General features: G+C 38.0%; 2 protein-coding genes across 2 annotated transcripts in view; both read left to right on the forward strand.

Moving 5' to 3' along the window:
• Positions 1–4732, forward strand: part of LOC107705395 (coiled-coil domain-containing protein 28B-like) — a 5536-nt gene extending 804 nt beyond the window's left edge. Inside the window, exons 2-6 of the mRNA XM_016508666.1 lie at positions 1615–1867; positions 1997–2169; positions 2382–2536; positions 4067–4089; positions 4564–4732. Coding sequence (XP_016364152.1) covers positions 1632–1867; positions 1997–2169; positions 2382–2536; positions 4067–4089; positions 4564–4618 — 642 coding nt within the window. The 5' untranslated portion in view covers positions 1615–1631 and the 3' untranslated portion in view covers positions 4619–4732. The remainder of the gene's footprint in view (positions 1–1614; positions 1868–1996; positions 2170–2381; positions 2537–4066; positions 4090–4563) is intronic.
• A 723-nt stretch (positions 4733–5455) lies between these two features.
• LOC107705368 (IQ domain-containing protein C-like) overlaps positions 5456–8035 on the forward strand; it is a 6167-nt gene continuing 3587 nt past the window's right edge. The window contains exon 1 of the mRNA XM_016508626.1: positions 5456–5508. The gene's annotated coding sequence lies outside the window, so the exon portion shown is untranslated. The remainder of the gene's footprint in view (positions 5509–8035) is intronic.

Here is an 8035-nt window from a genome sequence, read left to right on the forward strand (position 1 = left end):
TATAATTTATTTTTAGTTGCTGCAATTTAAAAAAAAAATAAAATAAACATAAAAAATACCCTGATGGTAGACATATATTATTTTATCCCAGACGGATGGACAGCAGGCACCCGAGAGTCCCAGAGAGATCTGAAGCATCTAAAAATATTTCAGCACTGGAGCGCAGCTTGATAACACTGTATTTCTTTACACAGGGTGAGAAACAAGAGCAGCAGAATAAACAAACCGGAAAATAACAGAGAGGCTTGGCTTACTTTATCCATAAAGTTTGGTGGAGTTTGAATCAAGCTCCTTCTTAAATAGGATGATAAGAAGGCATGTCTTGGTAACCAGTTAAATTTATTAAGCATGTTATCTGATATCGTTAACATGGCTTCATGCAGTCACACAAAAAATTTAATTTTCCATTCCATCTGTTAGCAGCTCAAGGTCAGATATTAATAATTGCTGCCTGTCTTGTGAATGTTTAGCACTGGCTCTCACTGACCTGCTGTAATAACTGAAATCTGTTTCAGCTACAAAGCTGAAATTGACTTTAGTGCAGTGATACCAACGGGACTGAAGCATGGGACAAACCTTCACATTTAGGGCCCCACATTATTTAAAGGTGCAGTAGGAGATCTTGGAAAATGCTAACTTTAGCCTGACAGCACTGAAAGCGAACGTCCCACCCTCCCTGCAATCGCCGTCCAAAGCCACGCCCCCTGAACACATTTACGCTCACAGACCAGAATACCAGAGACAACATTACTACAATAGGCTACATCAGCGGTTCCCAATTCCAGCCCATGCTCCGAAGTGAAGTAAACTTCAACGGATTTCCCCCGCTCAGCACTCAGGGAGTAGGGAGCAATGAACACTGTGTAGGGATCATATCGATCGGAACACAGTTCATGCACGTAGCTCACTTCTAACGAGCTGGTTATCTGAATCGGGTATGTTAACTAAGCAAGACATGCAAAATATGCAGAGCGGGCGCAAGGACTGATTGGGGAAGCACTGGGCTACATCATGTTTCATTCACCGGTGAGAAAACTTTAAAAGTACTACAATACCAGGAAGGAAGATTGGGTTGTTGATGTTTATCTGCCATTCTCGCTCTGTCTGCACTCTGCGAACCAGGTGTGCAGAGGTATGCCGATACATACGTTCACAGGCAGGTAGGAAAGCCAATTAAAACGCTCGGACCGAGCGTTTTGATTGGGCGAACATTTCTTGGTCCTAGGCCTTCCACAGAATATATAAATACAGATAAATACATTTAGACCACTCAACTTAATGATTGCTATGTGATGTGAAGAGACTTTCAACCAGCATAACAAAAAATGTTTCTGAAGACAATCACATATTGCACCTTTAATCTGTTTCTGTAGGGTTATGCTCCTGGTTGACTTCTCACCATAGCCAAAGAGCCTAAACTTTTCCCATTAAAGTAGATTGCTTTACAATAATGGCTGTGTTTGGGTAACACTAGTTCATATAACAAAATATTTGCAATTTCATGTGGTGCCTTTTGAAAGAAATTACACATTATATATTCCACTAGTTTAGGATCATCTCATTTTGTTTTTTCATACATCTCAGTAGCTGAGAGCTCTTGTCTGTGTGTCTTAGAAAGTGCCACTGCCCTCATGGAAGACAAGAGGAAGAAAAGGAGTCCCAAAGTGTCCCTTCCCCAGCCCCCTCCTCCACCAATCAACCCTCGAAAGCTCACCGTTCTCCCAGCGAGTAAAAGCGCCACATTCTCATTGGGTTTACCCCAGCCCCCCTCCCCAAAACCCAGGGGCAAGTACAAGAGATCGGTGGGGGCAATGGGTCCGTCTAAAGAAGCTCTCGCTGTTCCTGTGGTTCCCCCCAAAAACACAAGGTTTGTGTGTGTGTGTGTGTGTTCTTCAAATGACATATCATAGAAGCTAATTTGTTTTGAGTTAGTAATTGATATTTCCAAATTGTGCCTCATAAAACTGTCTAACAGTGATTCTGTTTCCATTTGTAGGCCTCACAGAGAGAAACCCAGAGCTCCTCAGCCTGCCGGACCCAGCCGCGTATCCCAGTCCTCCTCACCACTCCAGCACTCATTCCTCACCGGCGTCTCTGATGTGAGAGAGATGGAGGGAGGACTGCTCAACCTGCTCAACGACTTTCACTCTGGAAAACTACAGGCTTTCGGTATATACTAGGGTTTTATTCAGAAGCCTTAGTAGTTTGAGCTGTCAGTAGAATTGTTTTGCAGTCTTAACGTTGAGGTTATCAGGTCCATTTTTAAGGAATGCAAAGGTGTGTAAGGGTGGCACCTTGACTACACCTAATTCATCAGTGAGTTGATTTAGATTTCAGAAGTCTAGGAAGGTAATTTCTCAGTTTCCACTGTGTGTTTGCAGGTAAAGTGTGCTCCTTTGAGCAACTAGAGCATGTGAGAGAGATGCAGGAACGTCTGGCCCGGCTGCATTTCAGTCTGGATAGTCATGTGGAGGAGCTGTCTGAAGACCAGAGAAAAAACGCTTCGGACCGTAATCTAGAACACTTGCTTTCTAATGTAAGATATTATTTAATCTTCTTTAATAATGCATCTCTTGTTGGGTTGCACAATTAATCTAATAAAACTGAATTGTGATATGGCTTAGTGTATCATCAAAGCGCAAAGGCTGCAATTTAAATATTTTTTTTTTGTCAATTTGATATATAATCACTGCATTTTTGACCAAACTGTGCAGCCCTATAAACAACCAAACCTGGAAGTTTTTTTTTTTAAATCCTATTTTAATCGCAATTTTAATTTAATTTTTATCCCAAATCGTGCAGCCCTAATATTGTGAGTATTCATACTGAACCTTAAACCAGAGACATTCATTTTCCCACAAGTTTATATTTGATCATTACAGTAGACACACACACATGAGTAGAGTCTGGATCTAATGGATATGAAACACCAGTCTACTTGTTCTCTCTCCACTATTCAAGCACTCTGACTCTCTCACACACAGATACTAAAGGACTGGACACAATAATACCCTGTATCTGAATACAGGCCTGTGGCTGAATCTTGTATTATCATCCAAACCCAAGTGTCGCTGTCTGACTGTATTCTTTCATCAGTCTGTGAAGGGCTGGACAGTTGCTATTGATAGTATTTCCCTTCTAGCTGTCAGCTCAGTGGTATGTGGTAGAAAGCCCAGCAGATTATAGTGTGTGTGTGTGTGTGTGTGAATTTCATTATGGGTGGTTCACTTAGTGTAACAGAGTGTATATTTGAATCTTAAGCAAGGTCATGTTTTACCCCACATTTTCATAAAGCTTATGTTAGGACTATTAAGACTTTTGCATTGTGACAATATTTTTAGGACAACAAAGCACACCCCCTCACCATGCTCCATAATGCATCTCAGTGTCTTATTTTTTTAATTTTTCCATTATTCATGTTATTGATTCTCATTAGATTCTCATTACTGTACTACAGTATTTTTTAATCAGCATTAATTAAAGGCAGCACTGCAGATACTACCATGATCTTTTTTTTCTTCAAAATTTCCCCCCAAAAATTAAAAATGTAAATAATACATATTTATTTATAACAATATTAATGTTATATTAATACAATATTTATTTAGATATTATTGTACTACAGTTATTAAAAATGGGATTCAAAAATGATCTTAATAAATATTTAATTAATTCCTTTTTTGGGGTAAAATCATGTGACTTGGACATGTTCATGAAATTCACCCATTTATTATAAAATTAGAGTCCAGGAATTCACAGAAGATAGGTGATAGACAACTAGTGTTAATAACACATATAAAACAAAAATAAACAATTTAGGATATATTAAATTAGTATACTGTTAGGGGATGGTGTAAGGAAAAGCATTTCTGCAGTGCAGCCTGTACAACACAAGTCATCTCAGTTTTTGTTAACATACAGGCTGAATTCCAGAAGAACCCATTGTTTGAAGTCTGTTGCTTCAGTATACTGATTCTGTCAGCTCAGCAGTTATAGATTGGTCTTTTTAAAGCATCAGCGATTATATTGATTTTTTTGAATGCATCTCTGTTTTTTCTCCTCTTAGCTGGAAGAATTGAGCAGCTCAATGTATCCTTCCATATTATGGATTGCATGTGTTAAAATATGCCGTTTTACTTTACCTTTGACATTAACCCCCAAAGTGTTTGGAGTCATTAAGATGTAAACAAAAAAAGAATGATTAAGTCCCATTTTATGCTAATAAAATACAATGTTTATTGACTGTTTTGTGAAAATGTTACATGGTGTTTTCCCAGGATTTCTGTTTATCCAGAAAGGGTTTGTGTTACACTGAAAGCTCTCACTGCTCTCAGCTAAGCATTTAGTTTTAGTTTTTAGTACAACCAGGGATTGTGTTTCTCAAAACATCTTAGCTGAGATTATTCTAAGATCAGTTGTGTCCTAATGGAAGCCTAATGGATAAATCCAGTATATGTGCAGGAAGAAAGTTGAAGTCAGCATTTTTATGTGTAATAGGAGCTCCAGAGCTTGTACATTAGATGTACATTAGCAGTGCATATCTCCTTAATGCGGTTTATCCAGACAGAAACTCCACCTGGCAGAAAATCAAGACTTACCCAAGACCTCCAGCACCTGAAGCGGGAAACCAAACCCAGCTGACCATCAAATCACTGTGCCGACCAAAGCCCAAGATGCCATGGCTACAACTCAACTGCAAGTTAATGAAGCACCATCATCGTGATCTGTGTCTAATGCAATGCTAAGTGACGGCAGCAGCATCAAAGCACATTCTCCATGTGAACGAAATTCAACTGCAAAAATGGCACTTCTTGTTTTTCAAATGTTTTGATCTTAGCATTTAAAGGGGTGGTTCACTGTTTTTTTTTTTTAGGCTTGATTGTGTTTATGGGGTGCAGTCTAACGTGTTAATGCTTCGTTTTAAAAAAAAAAAAAAATTATTTTTCCCATAATTTACCTTTTGCCTATTTGTCAACTACCCATAAAAAGTATTCTATAATCCTTTAAGAACTCCTAAAAACATATTTTTTAACTCTGAACATGCATTTTCAACCCTTGTGGTGCTGTGACATACATTAAGGGTTATGAGAGGTTTGCCCTGTAGAAAGCGGGTGAAGATCTGTTGCTGAATAAAAAAGTGAAATCACAATGAACCACCCCTTTAAATTTTTATATTTCCAATTTTGAGTCTGAAAGCTAAATTGTATCCTCTTTGTTACATTGTTTAAATCAGGGGTGCCCAAACTCGGTCCTGGAGGGCCGATGTCCTGCAGAGTTTAGCTCCAACTTGCCTCAACACACCTGCCTTTAAGTTTCTGGTATGCCTAGTAAGAGCTTGATTAGCTGGTTCAGGTGTGTTTAATTGGGGTTGGAGCTAAACTCTTCAGGACACCGGCCCTCCAGGACTGAGTTTGGACACCCCTGGTTTAAGTGGTTTATCTGGATAAATAATAATTGTTCTTACTTTAGGGATTGCATGAGTTGATTTCAAAGGTTCATTCATCACTGGTAAAGGCTGACTCGTTTTTTTCATAAATTTCAGAAGTGAATGAGAAGATGAACATTTACATTATCAGTCAATCATCATAACACAATTGATTTTAGTTCATCAGTGTTCTCTGGAAAGATGTTGTAAATGGCTGTGAAGTAGCTATAAACTCACTCAGGACTGTTTGAAATCAGTGATCTTAGTGCCTCTTCTCAGTGTCTAGATTACATTGATTGTTTCACTGTAAGGTTTTCATGAGACTCTCTAAATGATGGAACTGGATCTTTTTGTAGATGTTTGTACATTAAAATAGATGTACACTTATTTAAAATAATATGTTATATACCTTGTTTGTAAACTAGAGTTTTAAATAGCTATTTAATGTTGATCTAGGAACAATTATGATAGAAGTTGTTTGTTATTCTTGATGGCACTGATGGAAATGTACAGTATTTGTGTGTTATCTTTGCATAAACTAAAGCGAAAACATAATGGAGTCAGGCATTTCAAATTTCAGGTTCTAAAAAGTTGACATCCAGTGGGTAATTCTAGAATTAGAAATGAATTGATTATAGAATCCTCCATTTCTTGGAGCACAAGACTGCATTTAAACCTTGTATATTTGCAGTCTCTACCCCAAAGCACAAAAGGACAGAGTACAGTAACATCTAGTACAGGTCAGAAAGTTCTGACAAGCCGCAGTGGATGTAGGACAAAACTACTGGAGAAAAAAAACTGTGACATAGTCCATAATACATAGTAAAACCTCACTAACGTCCCTATAAAAGCCAGTCCTCCCATTTTACACCAGTTTCAGTGATAAACCATCAGCACAACATATGGACAGGTTTGAGGAAAAGCTAATTATCTACACCAGTTTGAATTTTTATATTTCTTGATGCAGTAATATCACTTTACAACCGACCTCTGCTACGCCTACCTCCAAATATTTGAACTGAGAGTCAGTACTGTTGCCTTGAGGGGAGGTCTGTTTAAATTGATATCAGATTGATTCGTGGCATGTTCTGATCCTGCATCAGCATGTACAGGCCGGTTTCTCTTCCCTCACTGCCTGAGTCTGAAGCATTAAGAGTCATTTAAAAAATGGCATTTGTATTCTTTCTGTGAATTTCAAATATTTCAAAAAGAAAATATTTGTGCTTTGCTTTTCGTCCATGTCTTGTTTTGTTTAAGAATGCATATAAACTATTTTCTATTTGTGTGCTTTAAGTAATAAAACTTAATGCAACGATTCACTCACTTTGACTTTGGACTTTTTGTGCAATTATGGGACATAGCAGTTTGTTGAATAAAAGTCACAGAAGTTGGAAAAAATGAATATTGCCCTTGTTTTAAAACAAATGTTACAAATAAAAGGATATTGCAAAAGATTAAAAATGATGATAGGAAAAGAAGTTTTGTTTTATTTAAAGCATTTTGGTTGGACAAAGGAAACATGAAGAAACACCTGAAATATTTTTAAAATAATTTGTTAGTTTCCTTGTTAGGTTAGAAGTTTAGAAGCACCAAGAGACATGGCAATGCATTCAAACCAAAGTAGTGTTTGTTGTTTTATTATTTTTGTTTTATTATTTAACTCTATTTTCACCAATTTGTGCTATAAGAAGACCAAACTAAATAAAAAGCCTAATATTTTATCCAATGAATTAAAGGGGTCATATGATGTTGCTAAAAAGAACATTATTTTGTGTATTTGGTGTAATGAAATGTGTTTATGCGGTTTAAGGTTAAAAAAACACATTATTTTCCACATACTGTACATTATTGTTTCTCCTCTATGCCCCGCCTTTCTGAAACGCGTCGATTTTTACAAAGCTCATCGGTCTGAAAAGCAAGGTGTGCTGTGATTGGCCAGCTATCCAGTGCGTTATGATTGGCCGAATACCTCAAGCGTGTGACGGAAATGTTACACCCCTTACCATATTGTGATGATGCCCTGTCCTGCCGGAACAATGATTCAAAAACATGAAAACCCATTATAAACGAGGCATTCGTTGCATCCAGTAGGGACATAATTATGGATTATAATGACTTAAACTGTCTTTTTACGCGTTGCGTTGCATATCGCGCTGCGTAAACATAAAACCATGTCTGCATGTGTGATCGGAGAAATGACAAACAACAAACCCTACTCTACACTGCCCAAAAAACTCGCTTTAAATATATAAAATATAAAAACTCTTTAAATATAAAAAACGTACTTACAATCTGTGAGTCAGAACAGCCGGCATTGTAGTCTACTCTCCCAGGATCAGGAAACAGTCCTCCATAAAATGTGCTGCACACATCTGAATATTTGGGTTGAAGTGTTCTGGAACAGTGTTGTAAATACAACTTAACCACTGATTTCTAGTCGTGTCCATTTTTGGAAGGCCAAACAAAGTAGTTTCGCTTTCACAACGAAAAACACAGCGGCCTACCGTGTGCGAAAGCCCCGGCTTAGCCTGAGCTGAAGCCGGGCAAGAGTGAGCTGAGGCGGCGGGGTCGAGAACGGCGGTCCCGGCGAAGGAGCGGTGAAAACGGTGA

The sequence above is a fragment of the Sinocyclocheilus rhinocerous genome, unplaced genomic scaffold (genome assembly GCF_001515625.1).
Source record: "Sinocyclocheilus rhinocerous isolate Xijiao unplaced genomic scaffold, SAMN03320098_v1.1 scaffold564, whole genome shotgun sequence".
NCBI lineage: Eukaryota > Metazoa > Chordata > Actinopteri > Cypriniformes > Cyprinidae > Sinocyclocheilus > Sinocyclocheilus rhinocerous.